General features: G+C 41.2%; 5 protein-coding genes and 2 long non-coding RNA genes across 8 annotated transcripts; 2 read left to right on the top strand and 5 right to left on the bottom strand.

The window, feature by feature from the left end:
* The first annotated feature begins 348 nt into the window (after nucleotides 1–348).
* Nucleotides 349–2,716, top strand: LOC135645358 (uncharacterized). Its single transcript, XR_010498745.1, has 2 exons — nucleotides 349–1,107; nucleotides 1,955–2,716. It is a non-coding gene; the product is annotated as an uncharacterized LOC135645358 (long non-coding RNA).
* Nucleotides 2,717–3,350: 634 nt separating this feature from the next.
* LOC135645352 (uncharacterized) lies at nucleotides 3,351–4,173 on the bottom strand. The gene has a single exon (XM_065163665.1). It carries the CDS (start codon nucleotides 4,101–4,103, stop codon nucleotides 3,498–3,500), a length of 606 nt encoding a protein of 201 aa, XP_065019737.1. The 5' UTR covers nucleotides 4,104–4,173; the 3' UTR covers nucleotides 3,351–3,497.
* A 981-nt stretch (nucleotides 4,174–5,154) lies between these two features.
* LOC135645347 (uncharacterized) lies at nucleotides 5,155–8,449 on the bottom strand. Its single transcript, XM_065163654.1, has 4 exons — nucleotides 7,199–8,449; nucleotides 6,270–6,488; nucleotides 6,079–6,170; nucleotides 5,155–5,989 (listed from the first exon to the last, which is right to left on the bottom strand). The coding sequence occupies exons 1-4, from the start codon at nucleotides 8,345–8,347 to the stop codon at nucleotides 5,260–5,262; spliced, it is 2,190 nt and encodes a 729-aa protein (XP_065019726.1). The 5' UTR covers nucleotides 8,348–8,449; the 3' UTR covers nucleotides 5,155–5,259.
* Nucleotides 8,450–8,851: 402 nt separating this feature from the next.
* Nucleotides 8,852–14,319, bottom strand: LOC103981096 (2,3-bisphosphoglycerate-independent phosphoglycerate mutase). The gene is made up of 10 exons (XM_009397698.3): nucleotides 14,171–14,319; nucleotides 13,634–13,823; nucleotides 12,701–12,828; nucleotides 12,334–12,484; nucleotides 12,052–12,255; nucleotides 11,452–11,876; nucleotides 10,525–10,717; nucleotides 10,359–10,454; nucleotides 9,824–9,979; nucleotides 8,852–9,223 (listed from the first exon to the last, which is right to left on the bottom strand). The coding sequence occupies exons 2-10, from the start codon at nucleotides 13,793–13,795 to the stop codon at nucleotides 9,059–9,061; spliced, it is 1,680 nt and encodes a 559-aa protein (XP_009395973.2). The 5' UTR covers nucleotides 13,796–13,823; nucleotides 14,171–14,319; the 3' UTR covers nucleotides 8,852–9,058.
* Nucleotides 14,320–15,605: 1,286 nt separating this feature from the next.
* Nucleotides 15,606–16,508, bottom strand: LOC135672393 (protein LURP-one-related 8-like). The gene is made up of 2 exons (XM_065180869.1): nucleotides 16,176–16,508; nucleotides 15,606–16,096 (listed from the first exon to the last, which is right to left on the bottom strand). Exons 1-2 carry the CDS (start codon nucleotides 16,437–16,439, stop codon nucleotides 15,734–15,736), a joined length of 627 nt encoding a protein of 208 aa, XP_065036941.1. The 5' UTR covers nucleotides 16,440–16,508; the 3' UTR covers nucleotides 15,606–15,733.
* Nucleotides 16,509–18,619: 2,111 nt separating this feature from the next.
* Nucleotides 18,620–23,009, top strand: LOC135645344 (uncharacterized). 2 transcript variants are annotated; one of them, XR_010498744.1, is made up of 6 exons: nucleotides 18,620–20,372; nucleotides 21,483–21,566; nucleotides 21,653–21,849; nucleotides 21,998–22,213; nucleotides 22,358–22,603; nucleotides 22,680–23,009. It is a non-coding gene; the product is annotated as an uncharacterized LOC135645344 (long non-coding RNA). The 2 variants fall into 2 exon arrangements; XR_010498743.1 differs by having other exon boundaries at nucleotides 21,475–21,566; nucleotides 22,680–23,007.
* LOC135645336 (NAC domain-containing protein 68-like) lies at nucleotides 21,266–22,538 on the bottom strand. The gene is made up of 3 exons (XM_065163637.1): nucleotides 22,361–22,538; nucleotides 21,992–22,272; nucleotides 21,266–21,893 (listed from the first exon to the last, which is right to left on the bottom strand). Exons 1-3 carry the CDS (start codon nucleotides 22,536–22,538, stop codon nucleotides 21,471–21,473), a joined length of 882 nt encoding a protein of 293 aa, XP_065019709.1. The 3' UTR covers nucleotides 21,266–21,470.
* Nucleotides 23,010–26,481: the final 3,472 nt, after the last annotated feature.

Genomic DNA, 26,481 nt, shown 5'->3' with positions numbered 1-26,481 from the left:
CAAAGTACGTACTGTGGCTCCTGCTGTATGTGCTACAACGCTAAGCTTTGATTGGCGCCAATCCATGCATGACGACACCTCTTATTGCACCAGCACCAAATACTATGCTCTCCCTCGGCAGCTTGCGGCGAGCCCTCCACCGTCAGTTTCCCATCTCACCTTGTCATCCGAATGGCGCTCTCTCTCTCTCTCTCTCTAATCCTTTCCATGTCGCTACAGTAGTACACTGGCATCGGTGGCCCAGGGCGCATGGGGAGCACCACCAATTTCCCTGCACTGTTTACCCCGCCCAATCTGGAGTGAGAAAGGCAGTCAAAGGGGCAGTACGACGCACACTGAGCTCAGGCCTGCACCTGTTGTCAATGCCTCCTTTTAGGCTTTTGGACACACCTCCATTAGATCTCTGCTGCAGCGGGCAGATAACTCGAAGAGGTCGCGCAGATGAATCCTCTTCACGTGTTGGTTGCTTCTGCCACCGCCTGCCCTTTGCGTCCCTCTCTCTTGGTTCTAACTCCCATGAACTCTCTCTCTCTCTCTCTCTCTCTCTTCATCACTCATCCACAGTTCTCATCTCCAAAGGGGGGTTCCACTGTATCAGCCTAGGACGGACCTCTTCTATATATCTCTCATTCCCCTTCTCTTGGTTTATGCTCATCTCTCCTCTCTTTTCTTTCTTGTTTCCGACTCATGTTATGTGCAGCCTCTCTTCCGGATTGACCTTTTATTTTGATCGGTATCTTCTTATCATTCTTCTCTTCTTCCTTCTTTGACATGCTTTATGGTGATTTATACAGCCTTTTTTTGTGCCTCGGTCATGCACATATGTAGTGTCTTGGGTGGTCAACTCTTGTTGTCTTTCTTCGTTTCTTGGAAGCTCAAAATAGGGTTGGAAGGAAATTATCTGTATGTTTAGGATCATATCATCCTGCGATGTTTCTCCTTTATTATCATCATGTCCTCAGAAATGCATGTACTGGCTATATTTCTGCCCTTTTCTTTGCCTGTTGACATGTGTGCAGCTCTGCCTGGTGAAGATAGAAATTAGGGTTTCGTAGATGGGGTTACTCATACTAAAGACCCCTTCCATTGCTGGGAAGAACTGTGAAGGTCAGACTTCTCTCTTTTCCTCTCTCTCTCCTTCTCTCGTTCTCCTCTTTCTCTAGATCTACACTGTAGTTTCTTCAAGCACTGTGTTTCTGAAGGGATTGATGACCAAAATCCATGTTTTTTCCTTCTTTTCTCTCTCTCTCTCTCTCTCTCTCTTTCTGAGGATGAGTTTTATTAACTCGCTGCAGCTTTTTCCATGTAAACTTAGAACAAAAAACATTAGCTGTTGTAGCTCAAATAGATAGTTGGGAATGCTTCCTAAAGATTTGGAATCCCCATAAAGTTGAGCCTGCAATCAACTGTATTATCTTATGTTTATTGCTTCTTTTTTTTCACATTATTACGAATTTTCACCAAATTTTGACTGTTCGTTTTTGTTAGAAATGTTGTTCTTCGCATGTTTCCCTCATCTGCACGCTTAGTTGAATTATGGTTGTTGATTTATCCTAGAAAATATCCCTTCAGAAAGATTTACATCCAAAAAATAAGATGATATAACTCTGCTCTACTCATTGCCAATGATAATAAACCCATGCAGTTCTTCTTGCGTTATGCTTAGGTAAGGTAAGACTGCAAGGTGATTCTGCTTCCTTGCAATCTGTAGACACAGAATCTGCACAAGCATATGGTAAGGCTGTTCTTTGTTGTTAGGAATGTTAAGTTCTTACACCTTATCCTCCGTAACTCTACCAATCTCGTAATTAAATTCGATGTTTCGCGATATCAAAAGAAAATTCTACATGTGATTTGCGAAGTAATTTGTTCTTATGTCTGTCTTCCTACTAAAATAGAATCTGAAAACTGTGTTTGAGAGAGCTTCCTTCAGTCCACTCATGGATGGTTGTAGGGTTTGAATCAGCTGCCGACTCATTCGCTCAAACACCCAGTAGAAAGGAAGCGGACACAATTCTCTACTCCACATGGCAGCAGAAGGAAAAGGGTTTGGGTTCTGAGATTGCTACTGTGTGAATGAGTGAATGATGCGGGAGATTATTCTCTCTCTTCCATTCCATACTTGGACTGAAGGGAGCTCCCTCTCTCTCTTCTTTTACATGCGTTGGCCATTACACCTCTTCCTCTATCTTCTTCCTCCTTCACCATCTTCTTCGAAGCAAGATAACATCCCAGGAATTCAGCGAGTAGTTATGAACCCAATCTCAAGTTGGAACTCGAGAGATGATATTGTGGCCTCCTCCCTCATCTTTGGCAATCCCTGTCTCATCTCTGCCCATCTTGAAACTTGAGCAAGGCACCATATATTAAGAGCTGCACTTGTAGATTTGTTTCAAGGCTCGGCACTGTGTGTGTCTCCACTACTGCATCAAAGATTTGAAAAGATTCAGGATGCTGCTCCTCGTGCATCAACAGTGAAAGTACAGTTCTGCTCAGGTCTACAAACTCAAAATGAGATGTCATCAGTGCTGTCCGCATGTGGTTCTTTAGAATTGTAGTCACTGTTTTGGATGCTCTCTCTTCCGCTCTGCAAATTAAATATTGCTGATGTCTTCAAAGATTGCCTGTAAAGGTGTTGATCACACGAGACATGGCAGTGACATTTGTGACTGCAGCGTGTGGAAGTACACACCACTTCATTATTTTGTTTACTGTGTATTGAGCTCTGCCGTCTGTATGATTCACACAGGTGTAACATCGAACGTTGCAAAAGCTGCAACAACTGTCCCTCGCCATGTTTCCTGCTTTCCTTGTTGCCTTTTGGCGTTCTACACGGTTCGTAACTATGCATTCATTACTCTTAGATCGTATGATGTGTTTTCGAGTCTCCCCCGGCCACACCATGGTCACTCGCGAGGGAGGGGAACCTATCCGTCTCCTCCGTCGTCTTCAACCCCCGTCTCCGGTGAGGCCGTCGCTTCGCCTCAGAAGCGTCGAACGACTTGCGCTTGTCTTCCCTCAGGGAGCCATCCCCTCGCCTCACCAGCTCACCGAGCCCCCTCATGGCTGCCTCCTGGTAATGGCCGATGCACTCGGGCCATCCGGCACAATCCTACGGCCTGCGTCAGCCCTCTCCATTGTTTTCCTTTGATCGAGGAAGATGCCACCAACAAGATAGTTTGGCTTTGTTATGGACTCTGTCTAAGGATCTGTAGCTGCTGTTGGTTGTTGTAGGTCAAGGCCAGGTTGCATGGATCAAAATTCGTCTTCGCTATTTATATGTATCCTCTAAATCACATAGATAATAGACACACTATCTACGAATTATTTTCATGTCGAATTATTATCCGTCAAGCAAATAAAATTCATCCGAAAGTTTTTAATAGAAATATCATGAACAAATGTCGACTGTATACGTACACGACTCGTATCTATACCCATACCTAATACATGGACAGCACGGTGATAGCACCGGCTTCCCCTCATCCCCCGTGAGGTTAGAGGTTTGTCTTATACGTACAATCCTGGCTGCGCACGCTGAGGTCGGAGACGCCGATGACCACGTGGCAGTCGGAGGTGGCCACTGCGTGGCGCTTTATGAACCCCAGGAAGGTGACCCGACCCGGCAGCCTCGTCACCGTGTCGAATGCCACCGCCCCCGCGACGACGTCCGACAGAAGGCTGCCGAGCTCCGCCACGATCCGGTCCACCTCCACCGCCAGGGCGAGCTGGAGGAGCTCCGACCCCCGAGACGGGATCCGGCCGGGCGCCACGTCGGCCTCCCCGACCTGGGTTCCGCGGTACAGAAGGCTGGTGCGGCCGCCGGGGGCGTGGGTGAAGGCTGCGTAGTTGCGGTTGTGGACGCGCACCGCCAGGTCGAGGGTCACGTTGAGCTCCACGCGCAGGGCGGGGAGATCGACGCGCGGAGAGACACCGGAGACCGTGACGGAGACGAGCTCACCCGTCGGGTCGCGGATCTTGAAGACGGTGAGTGCGAGGACGACGGCCGTGACGATTAGGAGGACGAGGACGAGGATGCAGAGAACGCAGCAGAACCAACGTTGGCGGCGCCTGCGTTGCTCTAAGCCACCGGATTCCTTCATCGTAGTCGAGAGAGAGAGAGAGAGAGAGAGCGAGTTAGTAGTGATGGGGTGAGTAAGGGGGATGGATGTGGTTGTGGTATTAATGATGTGGAGCTGCCAACAACCTCAAATAGACATACATTTATAATAAAATAATACTAATTTTAAGTTTTTTTCTGCTGTTATTTCTTGTTTAATTTCCATAAAAATGTCAATTGAAGGAAGAAAGAAATTGGTCACTTGTATTAGATTTTATAATATTCGTATTTTTTTACTTTTTAATAAAAAAATTATTTAAATGTTTTAGGTTGAATTTTTAAAAAAATTTAAAGTTTGAAAATTTTTCGTACAGCAACCGCACTTTGAAATTTTTCCAAAAGTAATCTTTTTATGACTATCCTACCTCTATCGACCATGGCTCTCTATCTTGCCCATCGTTCTCTTCCCTTAGTTGCTTATATCTTTTATGTAAAAGTTAACCCAGTCGACCATCTCCTTTGTGTGTAGACTGTCCATGTTGATACATCTACAAACAAATTAATCCCATTGGCCTCCTTTGTTCGCATGTATGATGTCCTAGGATTCGACAAGGGTAGATAGGGCTAGCATGGGCATCCATTTTTGCATCTATAATATTTTTGGATCAGGTGAGAGCATAAAAATGATGATGGAAGCAATAGAAAAAGAAGATAATAAATAGCAAAGGCGACGATGCACAATGGGAGGCAATATTGAGTCCAATAATGATAAAGATAAAATGATGATTAAAATTTTTTCAAAATTGAGTTATTAGAAAAATCCTCAAACTTATAAACTCTTTTTCAAGAATTCACCTAACATTTTAAGAACAATTCAAAAGCATTTAATTTAAATATAATTAAGACATTACACATTAAATTTGCTAAGTCTAGACTTTATAATATGCATTAATATCATACCATCCAACTGTTACAAACGTTAAATTAACCCAATCGGTTGGCCACTCATCTTTCTTGTACAACTTTATGACCATTATACTAAACCAATGTGTCCATGTCACATTTCTCTGAGAAATCACGAAATGAGAAAAGGATTGCACCCACCACACTAAATTAATAATATTGAATTAACTCCGAAATAATTAACCATTAACATCAAGAGAGTCTCAAGATTATACATCATAATCCAAGTCCCAAGGTCACACCTTTGTAAGTGAGATGGAGGTGTCGAATGCAGATCCAACGTGAGCGATGACAAACCCATAGATCTTGCGCTTCAGCCGCTCGATCTTCTCCCTCAGAGTCTCCCCTCCTTCAGCTGTTCTTCCTACCCCGTCCAGCCAATCATTGATCCGCTTCAGCTGCGACAGAACTGCTGCTACTTTGCTGCTGTCCTTGCGATTAGCCTCCCGAGCATTGTCCGTGGTCTCGCCAAACAAACGGAATCCACCATCGATTGCTACCTCCACGAACCTCAGAAACCAAATCTGCATTTCATGTCTGAGGGCTCTGCCGAGGTCCGCTGTTTCACTCACGCCATGGCCTCTTGTCCAGGTGTTAGATGTGGAACAAGGAAGAACCTTGTACTGGTGGCTCTTTGCAGGAGTTCCGAAGGATTGCCTCTTCGACAGGCTTGTTCTTGGAGGATCTACTTGTTTCTCTGAGGCCTTATGCTTCGGCAGGCGCGCGTTGTTTAGCAAGTGGATGACTTCAAGGTCTGTGGCTAAGGCTGCCTCAACCCAGAGAGAAGCCAGTCTGCTCCGCTCGGTTAGTGTTGCGTCCTTCAGTCCATCACCACCATTGCGGTTGGCACAGAGAGACTCGGCGACGGTGCTGCACTTCAAAACATCATCGTAGATGGATAGAAATCGGTCGATAGTTGGCACGGGGTTGCTGGTCTTGGACAGTGAACAGAGTTCAGAAAACATGCTGAAGAAGAAATAATTAGCAGTGGATTTAGTCGATCACAAAACATAATTGGTCTCCTTTTCGGCATTAAGATACCCAGAAATGGTCACCTTAGACTCCTGACGACGGATTCAGTGACCAAGGCCTCTTCCAAAGCCTCAGCTGCAGCTACGGAGGCAATGCTTCTTCTTTGAAGAGCCTCCTGCATGTTCCAGCAGCATATAAGAACTCAAGAACACAGAGACCATAAACCGAATTGTGGAAATCTAGAGATGTTTTGGATGATAGCAGCTATGTATACCTTCCCAAGCCTTGCGAGGTTATCAGAGACGCAGTTGAATGGGATGCTACCATCAGTCCACTTCCTGTCATGAACAGTAATTCTAGGGGCCATATAGTTCTTGTCTGACTCAGAGAAGGATTCAGTCTTCCTGCTTGTTCTCCGCTTCTCATCGGAAGATGCTTCCGCGCTATTTGCTTGTACTCCTTCAGCATCGCTCAGTCGCCTTGATATAGCAGCCTAAAATAGTTTTTGAAGAACAAAAACACGGCTTTCTGATTTATTCATCAACAACTAAAAATGAAGATTATTAGATAATAAATTGAGAAAATACATGGAGAAAGACAAGAAAAAGTATCAGTAAAGATGGTTTAAGCTGCATGAATTCAAGAATAATATAGACATTCAACATGCTCAATGATTGTACCACAAGACACAGATCATAAACATGTATTCATTTTATTTGTCACAACTTGGAAATATCATCCAGCATCTGTCAAAAAAAAAACCATTAATGTATGATGCTCAAATTGTATGCTCAAAAGGACTGAATTGTAGATTTAACTTCTTCTAGAAATTAACAACTACACAAATGGTTAAGAAAATTAGCAAGCAACTAAGCGGATACCTAATTGTTCCCTCAGGTTATGATTGAGAAGGATAACATACTCTGCTGGATCTCTTTGCAATGGCATTTTCATGAACTTGCAATAGCTAATGAAAACCAAAAAGATAAGGTGATTATTGCACTCAATGTTTCTCTCTCAGTTGCATGTCTAATGAGATTCATCAAAAAGGTGATATCTTTTACCATTTGCATGTTTAAATCAGCGTAATACCAGTAAACCAGTTATGAAATTGATGACTACTCTTTAGAAAATCTAAGTTGTCTATTGTGATTCCCAAAATTACTGCACTCGGTACAAGGAAGAATGAATAGAATTGAGTACCTGAGTTCTCAAAAATGATTCTTTGTCCAACTTGCTCTTTGATCCTTCCTTCTCTTTTGGCTCAGAAGCCACAACCGAGCTCGGCGAAGAATCGTCCCAGCTCTTCCTGATGGACTTCACAGATGCCACGAGCGAATCGGACCCCCTTGAGATCCCTGCAACCACCAGTCCTATCTTCTTCTTCCCTCCACCGTCTCCAGTTGCCGGTGAGGCTACCTTCAACCCGCCTGAGAGCCTTCTAGCTGGAGACATGGAGCCCCTCCTCCCCATTGGCGATGCAGCGGCCTTACGCCCCACTGGCGACGGCTGCCGGTACCTCGACGGCACTATGATGGCGGGCTCTCTCGCTACCCTCCGATTATCCTCCTTGGCCCCCACCAGACTCGGCACCTCGCATTTGGACGGGACGGGGGACGACGGCCTCGAGCTGGCCCTCCCTCCTAGTGCAGGTGAAGAAGGCCGTGAGCTAGTCTTCATGGCCGGAGATGGGTCGCGCAGCTGCTCCCCCGTGCCGTTACCGCTGCCGGGGCCATTCTTCCGGGCGGTCAGTTTCGATGTGGCAGTGGACGAGAACCGGCGTGGCTTTCCAGCAGCATCACTCTGGCTCTTGCCGGAGCCGACGACCACGTTCTCCTTGGCAGCAAAAACGGTTCTTTTCTCTTCCTCCAGGTGGGGGAGATTGGACCTGTGGGAGGCGGATGGGAGGAGGGGAGGGCCAGCCTCGGCGGGGGATGCGGCCTGGATGATAAACCCGCGATGGTCAGGGGCGGAGAGGGCAACGAGGGGGTCAGGCGAGCCGACGAAGGGGTGGGGACGGGCGCCGGGGACGGGGCGGAGGCCTACGGCACGGGGAACAGGGTGGGCAAACCGGAGGCGGTCGACGTGGACGAGCTGGCCGAGCTGGGCGCGGCTGGAGAGCACGGCGTCAGCGTCGGCATCGGAGAGGGAGACGTAGGTGGAGTTAACAGAGTCAGAGAGCTGGAGGTAAAATCCGTGGGAGGGCCAGAGGTCGTCGCCAGTGGAGGCCGAGAGGGCGGGCACGATGCCAACCACCTGGAGAATCGCCGACCGGTGCTCGCCGGCGACCCTGGCGTCGGTGTTCATGGACTGGAGCAGCTTGAGGAGGACGCCCGGCGTGAGCGACGCCATCTGATACGACTCCCACGACTTGTTCGACGAAATGTCGAAAGGAGGGGGGAGAAGGAAGAAGTGGGCGTTGTGCGAACGTTGTGGAAGAGGGAGGGGGGGGGAGTATGCATATAATATTGCATTCAAATTTGAAATGCCCGCCTTTCCAAGTACGGCGTCATCAAATGGCGAATGAGGAGGGATTTGGGGCGTTGTATTTGGTACGAGAAGGGATCAACGTCACGAGGAATACGGCTTGTTAGAACACGCAGTTATGGGAGATCGTTACGGGAAGGGATGGCAGTGGATCGTAATTTTATTGGATTTCAGATTTATCTGAATAATTAAATTAGGTAAATCATTTTTTTTTAATTATGATTCATATCTTTTTCAGATAATCCACATCTAATCTCAAGTAATATATATATTTTTTATTTTCTTGGAAAAAAATGATGCAATTTTTATGGCTCGCATACTACTCGGATGCATCATGCATTTATTTACTACTGCAACCTGCATCAATTTCATGCAATTTACCATGTAATCAAATAGGCTGCAGTGCAACCACCAAAAGCAATCTACCAAAACTATTTGCACAATTCAATGGGGGGATATTGTTTCACAACCACTGGTATCAACAAGTAATTGCATCGCAAGAAGATTATTTGGACATCTCCGCTACGCGTATTATGATAGTGAGACGTGATTCTCATCTTGAGATAACTACTATTATTAGTCGTCGATTACTTCGATGAGGGTCGTCTCGTAGTTGCTTGGTGCCTCGAATCCATGCAGATTCATAATGGTGGCAGCAACATTGGCGAGACCACCATTAGGCACATCATTGCGGAATCTGACACCCGGTGCAAGTCCAGGGCCTCCTATAGCTATCGGAACCTGTAAAAATTTTTCATGATCAATATCACATATTCCATCAACCCCGGAGTCAAAATTTTATTTTTATAATGACAATGATGACTAAAATATAATAATTCCAATGCAAAGTCAACTAATCCTAAAACCTTCAGAGATATGACCATCATGAATCTCCAATATAAAGGACTCGAATGACAGAAATATGATTACTCTAAGATGCTAAAAGCTATAAGCTGCTGATGAAAGCTTAATACTTCAATTTTGCCTTGCATCAGATTCTATATTACTTGTTTATGGTATGAAGAAGATACGATCGTTTTCATTATAAAAATAACTGACACTTCTTCAGTTCTGATGGCCATTGTTTCTTTGTATTCATAGCTTCTCCCATTCTAATCTATAAGTTCTGAATTTGGCACACCAAAGCATTTAGACCACTGTATCTCTTTGTTTTGAGTTACATATCCCCCTAAAAAGGAATAGAAAATAAAATAATAAAAAAGAATTAAAGTGGTGGTTCCTGCAGCAATATAAATATGATCCTTAGATATGCTATTACACAAATGACAATACTAATGTTACTCGTAAGTTCCGAAGAAAGTTGTTTTCAGTAATGCTTACAGGTTGAAGAGTATGGGAAGTGAGAATCTGAACGTTCCCTGCTTTGTCATATACTGGCTGGCCAGACTTGTTCCTCTTTACCATGTCTTCAGCATTTCCATGATCTGCAGTGACAACGTAAATGCCACCAACTTGTTTTATAGCATCCAAAATGATCTGTAATGAACGGCACCATGTCCTTTAATTCAGGAATTATTAATTTAAAGATAAGAACAAATTGACAATATGAGTTGTCTGACTGACAGACCTAGGATCAAAAGAAAAGATACACCAGCTACAAAGAGAATTGATTACAGAACTAAAACACTTCTTTATGCTCGGTTTGAAGAATTGTCTATGTGGTTCATTTCTTAGCAAAGACTTCAGTTGACCTCTAGAACCAAATGAATAACTTTCTGCAATTTAACAGGTTAAGCAGGGGGAATCAGGGGCAGGTTTTAATTGTAAATATTCTCTGTATATACATCATGAAGGAAGCATCAACTACAGAAGCATAAATCTTGGAACAAAAGTCACTGCAACTATTAAAAATTACCTTAACAGCTTCATCAGCAGCCTTGCAACCCACAATAGTAGCCTCTATGTCACCAGTATGTCCTACCATATCTCCATTAGGTAGGTTCACACGGACCTGTGAGAATGTCACAAACGAAGTAATGCAGGAAACTGATATGCTTGTTCCTAAGAACATATTTCTTTACCTGGTCAAACTTGTGACTGAGTATGGCATCTCTTGCCTTTTCAGCAATTTCCACAGCCTTCATCTTGGGTTGAACATTGAATGTAATTCCACTGTCACTAGGAATTTCGACATATTCTTCCATAGTCGGGTTAAAGTACCCTGATCGATTTCCATTCCAGAAAAATGTGACATGACCAAATTTGACAGTCTCACTGTTGTAACAAATTAAATAGCTCTCATCAGTATGCCAGGGTAGATGCCATATAAATGATAGTAAGATTAGCTAAAAGCATTCATTCAGGATCAGCATGTTTGTACAAAGCATGATTTGGTACACATCAAGTGCATGGTTTTAAAGAACAGTTAGTCCAAATGTCCAATCACATCATCACACCAAGGACTGGGTAGACTGGCTACTAAGGGATTCCATTTCCATGGATCTATCTATTCTAGTTCTAGAATAAGCTGGATCAGCACAGATCAGCCAACCTCAGATATAAAAGTTGATCGTGGCTGATTACCAACCAATCCTGTGTACTTTCAACTTAGAGAAAGTCAAGTGTCTTACATGAAAGGAAAAGTGAGAGGAATATTGCAAGACACTTAACTTTAAGTGTCTTACATCAGCAAGAATACTGTAGTATCCGGGAATCTTGCAAGACACAGCACTTCAATAAAGAACATCATGGCACCTCAACATTCTTATGTTGTTTCTCTTGACAATGAAGATGCAAAATAACTTAAGACCTAACAAATAGTGATCAATAAAAAGTTCTTAAGCTGGCTTAGAAAAACCAATCGCGCAATTGATAATCTAATAAGAAGATGGATGAAAGAAGTAACCCCTACTTTTGCTTAATACAGGATGTGCATTTTCATTGGCAAATACCAAATCAACATGGAATATACAAATACATGAAAATATGAAATGCTATAGCATAATTACCTGCAAGCAAAGGTACGGATACCATTGTGTACTAAATATTCGCCTGATGTCCTCTCTATCTCTGGAGGAGAAACGAGGTAATGGCTAGGTAGTTTCAGTTCACTATCGTATTGAAGCATTCCAGCATATCGAATTTTCGGGAACCGAACACGATCAAATTTGTCAAAGTCTATATATTCTAGTGTTTTAGCAACCATAGCCATACGATCTGCTCGGAAGTTGAAGGTTACAACAGCATCACCGTCCACTATTGGACCAACTGCCTTGCCACTTTCATCAACTATAACAAACGGAGGCAAGTACTGATCATTGGCTTTGGGATTTTCTCTCAGCTTTTTCACAGCTTCAACAGCACTTCGAAACTTATGTGGTGCTTCACCAAGTACCTGTGCATCCCACCCCCGCTTGACGACATCCCAGTCATTCTGCAGAATGCACAAGTGAAATACATGAGGAATGCTTGAGCATAGTTTTGAAAAAGCAACAGCAATCAGAAACATGAAATCACCGAAAGTGGATATTTTCTTTTCTAACAACTGTTTTTTCTGAATTTCACATAGGGAAAATAATTAAAAAAGAATTGGATATGCAAAGAGATACCTCGTATCGATCCATAGTAACATACATTCGACCACCACCAGATGCAATTTGTGCATCAACACCTTTCTCTCGCAGCTTAGCAAGATCATTCTCCAGTGTTTCCACAAATCCAACACTGGAGCCATCCAAAACATCACGGCCATCGGTGAGGACATGTACACATATTCTTTTGGCACCATACTCGCTAGACCCTTTCAGAAGCAACTGCAAGAAAAAAACAATTCATCAATATAATTACATATAGCAGCAATCAAAGAAAAAAGAGGGAAGACTTTTGCATACCTGCAACTGATCTAGTCGTGAGTGTACACCCCCATCACTCAATAGTCCAATGAGATGTAGAGTTCCTTGATCAAAGCACTCTTTGATGTACTTAAAGCCTTCGCCTTCATAAATTTTACCAGAAGCAAGTGCAAGATCCACCAGCTTGGCACTAGAATAAGAAAAGAGAATTTATGAAAAAGCCTAAGACCAAGAAGGCAACCTTTGCAGAATATTGGAATCCCATAATAATAATAGACAGGATGGCCTATACCAATACCAAAGCCAAGCTTTGGATAAAAAAGAATGCCAATGTAAGCTCTGGAAAGAAATCCTATAGAGTACCACAAGGTTTAGACAATATGAAATCTAGTTTTAGGTAATCTACCCTTGAGCAAAAATCCTTCCTGCCCCTAGTGCATTGTGGCCTACTTCACTGTTACCCATGTCATCCTCAGTAGGAAGCCCCACAGCTGTTCCATGAGCTCTAACCAGCCTCCATTTGTCTGGGGCACCCTTTTAAAACACAGAAAGAGACTGTAAATGATATTGTTTGTAGGTACTGAACAACATCAATTTAGTTCGAATCACAAATGAAAACTAAAAACAAACGATTGTTCTTTTAATCCATACCAAATGTGGAACTTGCCGTAGTAAAAAACCTTACAAGTGAAAATGTGGCAAATTCAGATATGTACACAACTAAAAGATTGATACCATAATCTATACACTCAAAAACAATTTGACTGTATACAAGGTCACCAATTCGATGTCATTTAGGTTTCTCAACATCTGTCGATGCTGTGAACTGTAAGAGTAATTCTAAGCAGTGAGGTCAGACGCCATACGTCTAACATAGCATTGTCAAATTCATGTCCATAATAAGTAAAAATCAACTAATGAAGTTACATTATTCATACTGTCGAATAATCAGCATGATTACAATCGAGACACAGAAGCCTTATGTCCAACCAATCATATGCATTATGCAAAACAAAATCACATCATGAAACTTTAAGAAATATTTAAAGTTCTTCTTAAGGAAACAAAGATAACATGATGACCATTTAGTGAACTTTGAAAAACTTTAAAAGGAATGTGTGTCATAAATAAGATGTGCAACAGAACATAAGCATTCAAAACAAGCTGACATCTAAACAGAGCAAACAAACTTGCACAGCAAGAACAAAACAAGCCATCGTGGAAACTAAAATCCTAGTTATTGCATTGCAGGGATAACCATAAGTCGACATGGAGAACATACATCGGACTATGATCCACAGAAAAAAAAGGAGATCCTTTGTGCGGGAAGAACGTGCACCTGCTTGAGCGAATCCATGGTGGGAGTCTCCGCAACATGAATGCAGTTGTATTTGTCGAGGTTCGCTTCGCCCCATCCATCCAAGACCACAACGGCCACGGTCTTCCCTTTGGGAAGCTTGGGATGATCTGCCAATTTCCACGAGAAATCCGAGTTGCCCATGTCGCCAAATACTTCTAATACGCAATATCTTCAAGCACAAAGGCACAAATTTTCGCAGTAATCAATAAGAAATAGGACCAAATACGAGCAAAACGATCATCTTTCAAGTCTTCGAGCAAGAAAAAAATCAATTGATCCAGTTCGAAAGGAAACAAAACAATAGAAAACAGATGCAGCGGCCAGCGGACAAAATCGATCAGAGAAAGAGCCGAAGAGAACAGATCTAAGGACAAAAATCGAATGTCCATTGTTAAATGAAATGAATCCACAGACAACAGAGATCTTCCGACAAGAATCGGAAAGGGTTCCACACGAAAGGAGGATGCACAAAGATGCATCAGAAAGGGTGGAGGGGGAAGAAGGAAGAACAGATACCTGTGTGAGATTTCTCGAGGAGGAAAAGACGGGCTTATGCTCTATATTTATAGATAGCAGACGGAAGCGTCACTTCCCATGCTTCGCTACTCACACCCATATTTTGTTGCAACTCACTTCCATCATTGATCTCCGGCTCTGAGAGGAGCTCCGGGGCGGGCGTACATGAGAAACAAACATGGATAGCAATAGATAAGGCGTGAATTGGTGCATCACCTGACGCCGATTTTTTATGTTCTCGCGGCTCGTTCAAACTAAGCTGTCCTGAGTCTGTACGTCCGTTGATTACGTGATGTGCGGCGTTCGTGGCCGCCAAAATTGCCGACGGGGGTTTGTCGCCGCTTGTGGGCGGACGATACCCGATGCACCCGCAGGAAGCTTACAACTATGTGATTTAGTTAACCGCATTCTCCCTTCAACTGACGTCACAGTACCCGTTTGTCAACTAGCGTTGGTAATTCTGTTATCATAGTGGGGTCCAGTTGGTCATCGTATCACAAATAAGGTGATTCGATGGGTGCTCGAGTGAGACATAAGAGAGTAGCCGCGGATTCGGATCTTCTTATTCACAACAGTTTCTTTTTCTTTTTTGCAGTCATTCCTAAAAGAAAATAAATACTAAAAATAATCAGATTAACCGATAGAGAGAAAATTAATATTTTGTTAAAAGAAAATCATAGAATTACTTAAGGTAAGTTTTCAGTATGACACAAACATGCTAAATCAAGACATGTAAGTTTCCAATGCATGCCACAGCGAACTCCTATCTCTCACAGCGAACTCTGAATTGTTGGAAGACGAAGTGACTTCGACAAGATATTAGGTTGACTAAACCATCCAAGAAATCTTTTCGGGTAATGTGGTGGGATCTACCCATGTGAGCTCCATGTGTCGGGTCAACGGGAGATCATATCACCCCGAAGGATTTCTACAGTCAGTCAACCTTTTATCGTTGACGAAGAAGTAAAATGATGATACTCGAGCTAAAGCCAGACGATGAAGAAACTAGCTTTTGCACAGTTAGGGTTTGAAGTGGATGCGAGAAAGCTTGTTTCTTGACTCAAGATCTACACAGACTCCACCAGTAGCAGGCGGAGTATAGTGACAGCTGAGTCATATCGCGGTCGGATAAGGTCAACGCCAATCGAACAGTTGGAATGTCAAATACCGTAGCCATCACCATCTCAAGCTCAGTGGAAGCAGAGTGCCATGTTCGTGATGGATCCACCGAAGGCCAAGAGTGACACTTTGCGCGAACAACTGCGATCACATTGCAGCAGCTCTTGTGATAGGGATCAGCACATATGCAGTGATAGAAGATGCTTAAACTACTTGAGATGAACAGGCCATGAAATCTAACAAGGAAAGAAGCATAGGAAGATTTTAGCTTAAATATAGATAGACTAACGAGCAATTGTAGCTCAAATGCTGTGAGTTCAGCTAATGTACATCAACAAATTAGTTCCATGTAATCCCACCCACATTCGATAATCTGCCAGAAACAGCAAGCAGCTTGGTGTGTAAGGTAGGAGATCGAAGAGCTGTATCAGAGAGAGAAGGCTTCTAACAGATGCGGTCCATGACGACCAGGAATGCCATGATCAGCTCAGCATCCATGTTTGGCTGAATGATGAGGCTGAAAACATCATCACTCAGAGTGACCGACTCGTTCACTTCCTTGCGAAAGATTCGAGCTACTTCCTGACCATCCCTGTCCATGATCTTGCAGTTTCTTCTCCTGAAGCAGCCTTCAGTTCTGAAATCGGGCTCCGGCGATCGGCGGTCTGGAGCGTCCATGAACACCTCGGCCTCATCACCACCTTGAAGGACTGATCGCCTCCTCATGGAGAAAACTCGAGGGCTGCTACTAGTTTCGACGTCATCTTCGCCTTTGAATCCGCTCCATCTGTCATGCATGCTCAAGATCTGGTAGATACGCGACAGACGCAATTAGCTGTAAAGATTCACGAAGGAGGTAGGAGAAGCTGGAGCCTGTGCGCCCTACCTGAGGCCTCAGAGCCATGACGGCCTTCCCATCTCCATCCATCAGCAGGATCTCGCCGGCGAAGCACTTGTGCTTCCTAGAATAATTGTCGACACGGAATGCTAGTCTTCCCTTGCCGTCATATATCGAGAATCCATCCGATCCGTGAAAACCCATGCTCGACTTCTTCCACACCGTCCATACCGATGGAGAGTTCGTCGTCGTCGTCGTCGTAAGCTCTTCTTGATCATCGATCTTGCTCACTGTAGGATGAATCTTGGACATTCTGTCAGCGGTCGCAGGACACAAAGAAGGGGGGATGGGCACTCTTGTAATCGATGGACAGAAGGTGAGGCTGTTTCTTTTATTGCTGGGGACACCAAGCATACGTAAACAGTAGTATATGTATAGGCTCGTAGTCTTAGTTTAGGATCTACTTGACATCGTGAGTGGAAGTCACGTAGGATTTGGACTTTGTGATGTCATGTCTGCTTGTTTTTGTCATGCAGAAGAAGAAGATGATGTTGCAGGGAATGGGCTTCAAGTGGTAAAGAGGAAGAACATGGCAATCAGTACATGGAAGCTGTTTTGAGGTGATTCAAAAGAGCAAAAGCTGGTTATTCTTTTCATATAATACAAGGACTGACGTGCCAATCACAACTTACATGGTAGTGACTGTGATGCCATATGTTTCCTTGGAGAGAGAGAGAGAGAGTGTGTCAAACTTTGTTACCTACTGACGACGCATTGAAGAAAAGAGAAGTGAGATATATTAATTTTATATTACTGAATAATTTACTATTTTAAGGAATCCACTGATGAGATATAGAGTTTGTAGGAAAAAGATGTATGAGTTTTTTATTTTTATTTTATGATCAAATAAATTAGAACTAATTGTTTTCAAGTGAGAGAAAATTTTGTCATGTGAAAACTGCAAGAGGCAAGAAAAAATGTAGTATAATTTTAAGTAGGGCAACCATCATGATTTTTATAGGGTGAAATGAGCATAAATTCCCCTAAAAAGATACAAATTGAATTCTCTAACATGTGTTAGAATCTTGAATCAAATAAGTATTCTAATGCATCAACAAAATGTTGAAATTCATTAAATATTAAAATTATGAGGTGTCAATCCCACCACAACAATCATTACTTTGCCTGAATAGTATTTGAATTGGTTCAATTGACCAATTGAATTGACTTGAGGCAAATCTATGTTTTGACTAAATTCTAATTGATATAAAATCAATTTCCTTGGAATAAATATAAATTGGGTCCAAACCACTATGAATTAGTTTTTTTTATATATTTTTTATACAAAAAATAAAAACCAATTGATTTCAAGATTTGAGACAGGTAACCTTACAAAGAATACAAAAAAAATATGTAATCAATATCTAAATTCATAAACATGAAAAAACTTGAACCTATAATATCATAATTTATGAATCTAAAATCTGAAAAATCATGAAATCTATTTAGAAAACATCACAAGAACAAGATAGATCAAGTATTGTAAATATGCATGAACAAGTTTAATCATATGAATAATGCATCGTTAAATAAATCTTATTATTATAATTTTATATCAGCAACATACTTTTAATATTTAAAATCATGAACAAGCAATACTGAAAAAATAAAATTAAATTAAAAGATAATAAACCGAGGAGATTGAGAGTACCCACTTTTCTTCCTCTTGTCTCTCTTTGTTAGCCATCAACCTTAGGCTCACTCTTGATGAATAAGGAGCTGTTTGTTATTTTATATGTGAGGAGGAATTTTTCCCACTAATAAAAAAGTCAAATATTAGGAAATTGATAATAAAATAATTTATGTATCTTATTCCTAACTCACCCACAAAATTAACTTCCTTCTAACTTCCAAACAACTAACGAAGGAAGCCTTTAATTATAAAATTTAGTTTTTAACTTGTATTATATACATCCCCCAAAGAAGATTTGGTTCTCGAATTTGATTATATGAACCAATTAGATACATGTATTACTTTATGGTATCCTCCTCTTTTGTATAATTAGTTTTTGATTTGAATGATATATCTGATATTCTCTTCTATCCTTTTAGGTATAATACTTTTCGTCTATCATCGTCATTTATCATTCACTTTTTCTCTATTATTATTATCGTCATGCTTGCATGTCTCTATCGTCATCATCCATGCTCGTGACTCTTTTCTCAAAGATCGATAATGACGATAGTTGATGGAGGGTTAAAGAACCTTCACACACGAAAGCAATCAATGACAAACAAGGGTAGGGACGAAAAATAAATAAAAATATTTTTATAAAATAAATAATTTTTAATGAAAATATTCGAAAATAAAATTATTATGTGAGAATTTCTTTAAAATTAAAGATTTTTTTCCGAAAATTTACTCAACTTTAATAATATGATTTAATTTTAAAGGATGAAGGGATTGAAAAGATCTCCTGTGATTACTTTGGCTGGCCGTTCAACAGCTTGCAGCTTGAAACAGTGGAGGCAGGAGGCGGGGATTCCATCTCTGGCTTACGCTTGCAGCTGTTCGACGCCAGGGTCTCTTCCTGTGGATTCCTGGAGGCCTTGTAACTCGAAGAAGCGATGGAGACAGGAGGTAAGTCCATGACACAGAGACCATCGAGCCACCACCCTTTAGGCTTTCTGTAATGGCCCATCCTGATTTGTGCCTCGGTTTGAGGTCCGATCGGGTGCGGCCGCCACTGCCCAGAACATTCCATTCAACCCTTCCTTGAAACCCTTTCTCTTCATACTCCTTCCTAGAAGCGTTCCGGTTGCTTCTTGTGATCATTACGAGTGTTGGCGGAGAAGAGATGATGGCAGTGACAACTCTTTTCACAGACTTACTCTTTGATGTCGACTCTGTTCTTGGGTGCCTGAGACGGAGATCAGAGGAACTGTTTGAGTGGGTCCATAGCATCTGACTATGAACAGCTACTTATGCCTTCTATGTGGTCTGAGTGGTTCGGTTCGTCAGAGGAGCTCTGCGAGAAACATTAACAAGAATTACGCGCACGACGTGTTTGATGGTATGTGTAAGAGTAACATTTCTTGTGATCATCAGAGAGATGATGGCAGTGGCAACTCTTTTGACGACGTACTCTTCGATGTCGACTCGGTTCTTGGGTGCCTGAGACGGAGATCAGAGGAACTGTTTGAGTGGGTCCATAGCATCTGACTATGAACAGCTACTTATGCCTTCTGTGTGGTCGAATTGTTCAGTTCGTCAGTGGAGATCTGTGAGTAACATAAGCAAGAATTGCGCACATGACATGTTTGATGGTATGTGTAGGAGTAACATTTCTTGTGATCATCGGAGAGATGATGGCAGTGGCAACTCTGTTCACGGCCTACTCTTTGATGTTGACTCAGTTCTTGGGTGCCTGAGACGGAGATCAGAGGAACTGTTTGAGTGGGTCCATAGCATCTGACTGTGAACAGCTACTTATGCCTTCTATGTGGTCGAATGGTCAGCTCGTCAGTGGAGATCTGTGAGTAACATTAGCAAGAATTACGCACATGACGTGTTTGATGGTATTTGTAAGAGTAACATTTCTTGTGATCATCAGAGATATGATGGCAGTGGCAACGCTGTTCACGGCGTACTGTTCGATGTCGACTCAGTTCTTGGGTGCCTGAGAGGGAGATCAGAGGATCTGTTTGAGTGGGTCCATAGCATCTGATTATGAACAGGTACTTGCCTTCTATGTGGTTGAATGTTTTGGTTCATTGGTGAATTACGCACATGACGTGTTTGATGGTATGTGTAAGGGTGACATGTTACGTGATCTTTGATGATGAACGCAAGATAAGAGTTTTACTTATCATTTGATCAGAATGGAATAATGGGAGTGGAGTAAGATGCCTTGGTTTTAGTCACAGAGTTTGTGCCTGATTACATGGAAATATGAAGAAGCTATTGATTTTAAGAAGTATACTTCTAGAACTGAAGCTGGAGACGATAATGCAAGCTCTCTTTTCTGATAAAGAAGTCACTGGGATGGATGTCTGTCTAATAGGTAGAACTGGAGAACACGCAAGTTGATTTGGGATCCTTTATCTAAGAGTCTTGAGGCCTATCTTTCAATACATCTTTATGGAGCAATTCTTTCATAGCTGAAGAGCTATCTATGTTGATTACCATTCCAATGAGAATACTCAGGACACAATTATCTACTGTTGCAGGACCTCCATAGCTTGGTGCGTTTCCTCTCTCTCTGTTTATACTTCTTGTAAAGGAAAACTTCTTCATATTACAAGACCATGAAAATTCACGATGCCAATCTTGTTCTAGCTGTTATTGTGCACATATGTATCCTTCAGCTGCCAAAAATAGGATACCTTGCTTCTCTTGATACTGATACTTATGAAATTTGTTTTGCATTTTCATTATATTGTGTATTAGGAGCATTCATGCTGGGGGCTTTATAAAACATAGGTTGAATTATGAGCTTTTCTGAAGGGGATAAAAAGGAAAATGGCAGTCACCTAGACCTGTACATCACTGACTCATTGAAGCAACAAGTCTTGGCTTCATGACAACAGTGTTACTTTATTTCATTCACTCATCAGAAAAGAAACTTATATCTTATTTGTTGCTAGATGGAACTTAGTGTGAATCCAACATGGGATAAAGATTCTTCAATTGTTTCTTCTTCTTCTTACATCTTATTTCAGCCTATGCCTAGTAGTTTATGCCTATATTTTTTTAAACAAAGTTAACTCTAACCATCATAGAAAGGACTTCTGCTGAGAGTTTTATGTTTACTGGGACCAATTCAGAATAGTCGATGAGTGACAAGTCCAACTTCTCCATCAGATGTATGGTACTATATGAAAAAATTATTTCCATATTAGTCAAGTCGTGAAGGAAAAATCTTAATGACACTTGGTCCAGCGTAGTACTCGTTCTTTGATAATTTTTTACAAAGCTTATTTATATTTGATGTGTTTGTATTCTTTGATGCTCAAAATCTCTATTTGCTAAATCAAAAGGCAGTAGCGCTACAAGATATTGCTCATACTTTCTTAATATAAGAATAGATTCCATTGCTAAACCTTGTAATCACTTGACACTTTTATCAGAAAGATCAAGTAGTTTCTCCAAGCATATCTAGATGGAATTCACTACAAGTGCATCATAACCAATGCTTGTTTATAATGCATAAAATAAATAAAGAAAAACAAATCAATGGTTTCAAATAAAGAAAAAAAATAATGGTTTCTTCTAGTTCTTTGATCTCCCATCACCCTGTAGCTGTAGTTCTAAGCTATTTACAGTTTGACTTTTAATTTAGTTCAGAATGGCAGCATGTCCGTATGATTTGGCCTTGGCACTGGAGGTACAAAGTCTTGATTTGTTGCATCCATCATTTGCATCGATCGAACGTTCATGTAAGAGCTCTGCAAGTCATCCAGTTTCAAGTCCATGTACCATTCGTTATCTTCTTTTTGACTCTCTTCTGCCATCTGAATCCCAGCTGTTGTTTTGCTGTTGCTCGATGCTTGCATTCTGGCAGCAGCTTGGGATGGATAGCCAAGATCATCAAAATAAGGCAGCCCAACCTTGTGCTCGACATCGAATTCTGGTGTCCTCAAGCTGTCTGAGCCTGTCTCGCCCACCGAACCCATGGTCTCTCCTGAGGATGTCTCCTGCTGTTGCTGCATCTTCTCCCAGGTATTCTTCTTGTTGTATAGCCGGCAAAGAACCCAGTCATCCAACTGCATGAATCGAAATTATTCTTTAGACAAGCATTGGTATTACAGCATGCATGTTTCTTGAGCAGAACGCAAACTATGTTCTCGTTCGTGTTGTATACCCTTAGGCTTCCCTTGTTGGAGCTGCGGCTTGCATCAGCCAACCTGTACTCATGCATGATCCAATCGGTCTTCACGCCTCTTGGTGCCTTGCCGGTGTAGAAGACCAAAGCTTTTTTGATACCCAAAGTCCTTTCGCTGCCCTTTGCTGAGATTGGCTTATCGGCACCAGTTGCCTTCCAGTATCCCTTCCCGGCGGCCCTGTTGGGTCTCGAGCCGTTGAGGTACTTCCTGTTACGAGGAGTGAAGAAGTACCACTCTCTCTGCCCAAACGATGCCTTATCTGATACGAGATACTTCCCAACATCTCATGTTTGTTTCGGCTAACAGAGCATGTTAACTGATGCTTGGTATCATTTTATGTGCAGTACCTGGTAGCTCCCAGGGGTTGTGCTTGTAGAGATCGATCTCGACGATGATGGGTGCGGGTAGGCACAGGCAGGCCATCTTCCGGCAGAGGTAGTGCACGACGAGCTCTTCGTCCGTGGGGTGGAAGCGGAACCCCGGTGGCAGGTTGAGCTCCGCTTCCGCGTCTCTTTTCCTCCCCATCCTCGTCTCCTTCGCCGGCTCACAAGTCAAGAAAGCTCTCCACTCTCTCTCAGATGGCAGCCAAAGTAAGCTTTCTATCTTCCTCCTTCCGATCTCTCTCTCTCTCTCTCTCTCCCTGTTATTAATATATGTATTTATTAGAGTTGCACCGGCAACGATTGGTAAAAATACGTACGTGTGTGGACCTGTGGGACATGGGAGGAGTTGTGTGGGTTCTTGAGTGGATCCCATCGGCCGCATGTGGGACCCAGGAAACTTCGTGTGCGGTTCGGAGGCGGCTGACGACCATTGATCTCCTTGGAAGAGTAATATTTTGATTATAATGATTTTTTTCTTATTGTAATTAATTTAAAGTTGAGATAAAAAGGGACGGGTCTCTGTTTAAACCTAACCCCCACCCCCCCCCAACCAAAAAAAAAAAGGAATTAGATCAAATTATTCGAACAGTAGAAATGGAACGAAGAAGTGATGTGATTGGATTAACTACGGCGGCTTAGAAAAGTCGTAGCCACCGACACAGATCTTTTTGTGTTGATATATATATATATATATATATATATATATATATATATATATATATATTCTTTCCTTTTATTAGGTACTAATTTTTAATCTATTTGGTATATTCATTAATCTTGCCTTGTGATCACCAAAGTGGATGGATCATGTGGTGATTAATGTAGCGGTGGCGATGTGTCACGTCAAGGTTGGCTCAATTAGTTTTCAAGCTCTCCAATTTATGTGGAAAATTAGAGTTGTCTAGCTTTCTGCCATTCAACATAATTGACCAATTACGGAGATGGAATGAGCCAACAACTAATACCGATGTGACACTTGAACCACCGAATGTTTCGCACGATTCCTCGTGTTTAAGAAACACATTTTTATCCTACTACTCTTAGTAATTCAACTCTTCAGTAAGTCATTCCACATCTATGTTTTTTCTTCTTCTTAGATTCCATGTCGGCATTATATTGAGATTAGACGCTACATGTGTTAATTATTAGGATGTCTGGTTTTTTGTTGAGACATGGGTTGATTAGTGCATTGTTGTATAATATAAGTGTAAGTGTTCGAGTCCCATATGTAAATGGAAATTCGAATTAATTCATGTGTGAACATCATAGACGTCATTTAATGTAATAATTTTTTTAAAAAAATATTAGGACATATGGCCAATAATTGCTGCCTATGTAGTTAGTGGTGCCTTTCGCGAGAGAGAGAGAGAGAGAGAGAGAGAGAATTCAGCTGTCCAAGGAAGGGCATTAATTTACTGGTAGTGCTTATAACAAGTATGTCTGCAGTGGACTGTGAACTGTTGTCACTTGTTGGCACTTGAAGATTACAAGGATCATATAGCAGGTTTAACAGTCCAACTGAAGAATCATTTCACATCGCTGTGGAGATGGGAGAGCAGAGTAGTCAGACAAGTCTGGATAGATTACTTGTCCCAACCGCACTGTTAGATTGGTTTGGATGTGTTCGGAGACGGCGAAGAGCTGACGCTTGGGCGTCTCCTTAATCGGTGACCTGTTGACGTCGTCAGGGCGGAGTTGTGGCCGGCGGATGCCGCACTTCGTGACCAGGACGTGTCATCGGAGAAAGTAAACAATTATTATGAAAATAATAATTTTATTAATTAAGATAATATATTTATAGATCCCGTGAGATATATTTAAATTGATTGAGTATTAGAACATATAAAAAATATAAAGTTATTATTTCATATTTATTTATATTATGAGCTTTTATTAAGTATGTTAATCTTAAATTGATGTAATTGAAATATCTTATGAGCAAGAGGTTTTGTGAGGGAGTTTGTTGGTTGGTCAAAAGTATGGACGTCAGTAACATGTAGTTAACGTTTGATTACTTAATTTATAACAAAGTGGAAGTAGATGATAATGTGTTTCATACGTGAGTAGAATACCATGTTAGCGTATAAGTATATGATACCGATATTATCATAGTATATTGTAGGAGTGGATTGGGAGGTGATGCTAAATTCGTATAGCAAATTGAGTTCTACAGCGACCGTAGCGATTGCTTGGTATTCAACTTCAATAGTAGATCTTGCAATTGTGTTTTGTTTCTTGAAACTCCAATTGATTAGATTTGCTCCAAGGAAAATAATGTAGACTTACGTAGATGTTTTATTATTAGTGTTGCCTGCCCAATCAATATCGATGAAGGTATGTATATGAAGTGATGAATGTTTATGAAAAATAAGTCTATGATTGAGAATCCTTTTAAAATATCGCAGAATACGTTTTAGTGTAAACCAATACGTAGTGGAGGGTTGATGCATGAATTGTGATAATTTATTATTTACAAATAAAATGTCTGAATGTGTGAGAGATAAATACTATAAGGAACCAAGTACTTGTCGGTATTGTGTGAGATCCGTAGTATGACTGTCATAATATAATTTAAGTGACTTAATGGTGGAGAGTAGGGTGGTTATTTCTTTAATACTTTACATATTTATCTTTAATAATAGATCTCGAATGTACTTTTTTTGAAATAGAAAAAAATTAAGAATATATGAACATTACTTCCACGCCCAAAATATAACTTGAGGTTTCTAGGTCTTTGATAGAAAATCGATTTATCAATTGCTTAAGAACTTGTTTGATCTCTATGAAATTATTGCCTATAATGATAATGTCATCCACATATACCAATAGATATATAATACATCCCTTTTGTTATCGCGTAAGAATAAAGAAGTGTCAAACTTGAAGTTGATGAAGTTGGCTGATATAAAAAATAAGCCAAGTTTGGTATACCAAGCTCTTGGAGCTTAGTGAAGTCCATAAATAGTTTTCATAGTTTACAAACATGGTTTAGATACTGACGGTGGATGAAGCTAAGAGATTCCTGTATAATGACATCTTCAGTTAAGGTCCCCCATAAGAAAGCATTGTTAACATATAGTTGTTGTATATGTTAACCTTAAGTTATAGCCAAACTCATGATGAGTCAAATTATCATCAGTTTAACAAGTGGACTGAAGTTCTCTGTGAAATCAATACCTAGTTGGTAAAACCTTTTAGCCACTAAACGTACTTTATATATGGTAATGGATTCATCTATGTTTTACTTAATTCGAAAGATTTACTTACACCCGATAATATTTTATATGGGGTGAGATGGTACAAGGGTCAATGCGGCATTATGGAGTAGGGTATTATATTTTTCATACATGGCTTCGTATTGGTATAAAGATTTTTAGGCTTAGGTGACGATTGTGGGTTCAGTAGGTTCATGTGAAGAGATTATGGTAGCATGGAGATTAAGGATTTGACGTGATTTAAAGATATTATTTTTTGGAGTGTATGGTCATGTGATGACCGAGCTCGATGGTATTATTGGGTTGTATTGAAGATATTGAAATTGGTGAAAAGTTAGTGACATGTACTTGATCAGGCTGATATATTTCGGTATCACTTGATCGAGGAGAGGACAAAGATATTATTTGTGGTGTTAAGGTCATTACTTGATCGGACATTATAAAGTGAGTTGATGGAGAAGTTGTAAAGACGGTGAGGCATTGCTGAACCGGAGTAATAAGGGAATACAAGTCTAGAGAAGAATTATTAATTGATTTGGCGAGATGTGCGTTTATCGGGGTTTGAGGTGTATTCATATGAATCCAATAATGAATGATTATTATAGTGGTTTGTATTACTAAGGGAGCTAGATTTTGGAAGGAAAAAATAGATTCAATAAAAATAACATAATATGATATAAAAATTTTTTGAGCTTGAAGATCATAGTATTGAAAAATATTATATTCAAAGGAGTGCACAATGAAAATACAAAGCTTGGATCTTGGTGTTAACTTATGTGAAGCGTAGGGACGTAACCGAAGATAACACAAACAATCAGTTACTTTAAGCTTTTAAAGGTTTGAGGTCTTGTAAAATAATTTTTCAAATAT

The sequence above is a fragment of the Musa acuminata genome, chromosome BXJ1-4 (assembly GCF_036884655.1).
Source record: "Musa acuminata AAA Group cultivar baxijiao chromosome BXJ1-4, Cavendish_Baxijiao_AAA, whole genome shotgun sequence".
Taxonomy (NCBI): Eukaryota; Viridiplantae; Streptophyta; class Magnoliopsida; order Zingiberales; family Musaceae; genus Musa; species Musa acuminata.
The sequence above is the reverse complement of the archived record's forward strand: the minus strand, read 5'-3'. Positions and strand labels throughout refer to the sequence as shown.

Bases quoted from the DNA above. Each gene is read 5' to 3' on its own strand.
- LOC135645352 (XM_065163665.1), bottom strand. From the start codon at position 4,103: ATGAAGGAATCCGGTGGCTTAGAGCAACGCAGGCGCCGCCAACGTTGG.
- LOC135645347 (XM_065163654.1), bottom strand. From the start codon at position 8,347: ATGGCGTCGCTCACGCCGGGCGTCCTCCTCAAGCTGCTCCAGTCCATG. The intron at 6,171-6,269 runs GTATACATAGCT...TGGAACATGCAG, and splicing joins ACCTCGCAAGGCTTGGGAAG to GAGGCTCTTCAAAGAAGAAG. The intron at 5,990-6,078 runs GTGACCATTTCT...TTTCTTCTTCAG, and splicing joins TCCGTCGTCAGGAGTCTAAG to CATGTTTTCTGAACTCTGTT.
- LOC103981096 (XM_009397698.3), bottom strand. From the start codon at position 13,795: ATGGGCAACTCGGATTTCTCGTGGAAATTGGCAGATCATCCCAAGCTT. The intron at 12,485-12,700 runs GTAGATTACCTA...TTCTTATTCTAG, and splicing joins GGAAGGATTTTTGCTCAAGG to TGCCAAGCTGGTGGATCTTG. The intron at 11,877-12,051 runs GTATCTCTTTGC...TGCATTCTGCAG, and splicing joins TTACTATGGATCGATACGAG to AATGACTGGGATGTCGTCAA.
- LOC135672393 (XM_065180869.1), bottom strand. From the start codon at position 16,439: ATGTCCAAGATTCATCCTACAGTGAGCAAGATCGATGATCAAGAAGAG. The intron at 16,097-16,175 runs GTAGGGCGCACA...CGTATCTACCAG, and splicing joins TCATGGCTCTGAGGCCTCAG to ATCTTGAGCATGCATGACAG.
- LOC135645336 (XM_065163637.1), bottom strand. From the start codon at position 22,538: ATGGGGAGGAAAAGAGACGCGGAAGCGGAGCTCAACCTGCCACCGGGG. The intron at 22,273-22,360 runs GTACTGCACATA...ATCTCGTATCAG, and splicing joins CAACCCCTGGGAGCTACCAG to ATAAGGCATCGTTTGGGCAG. The intron at 21,894-21,991 runs GTATACAACACG...CGATTCATGCAG, and splicing joins CCAACAAGGGAAGCCTAAGG to TTGGATGACTGGGTTCTTTG.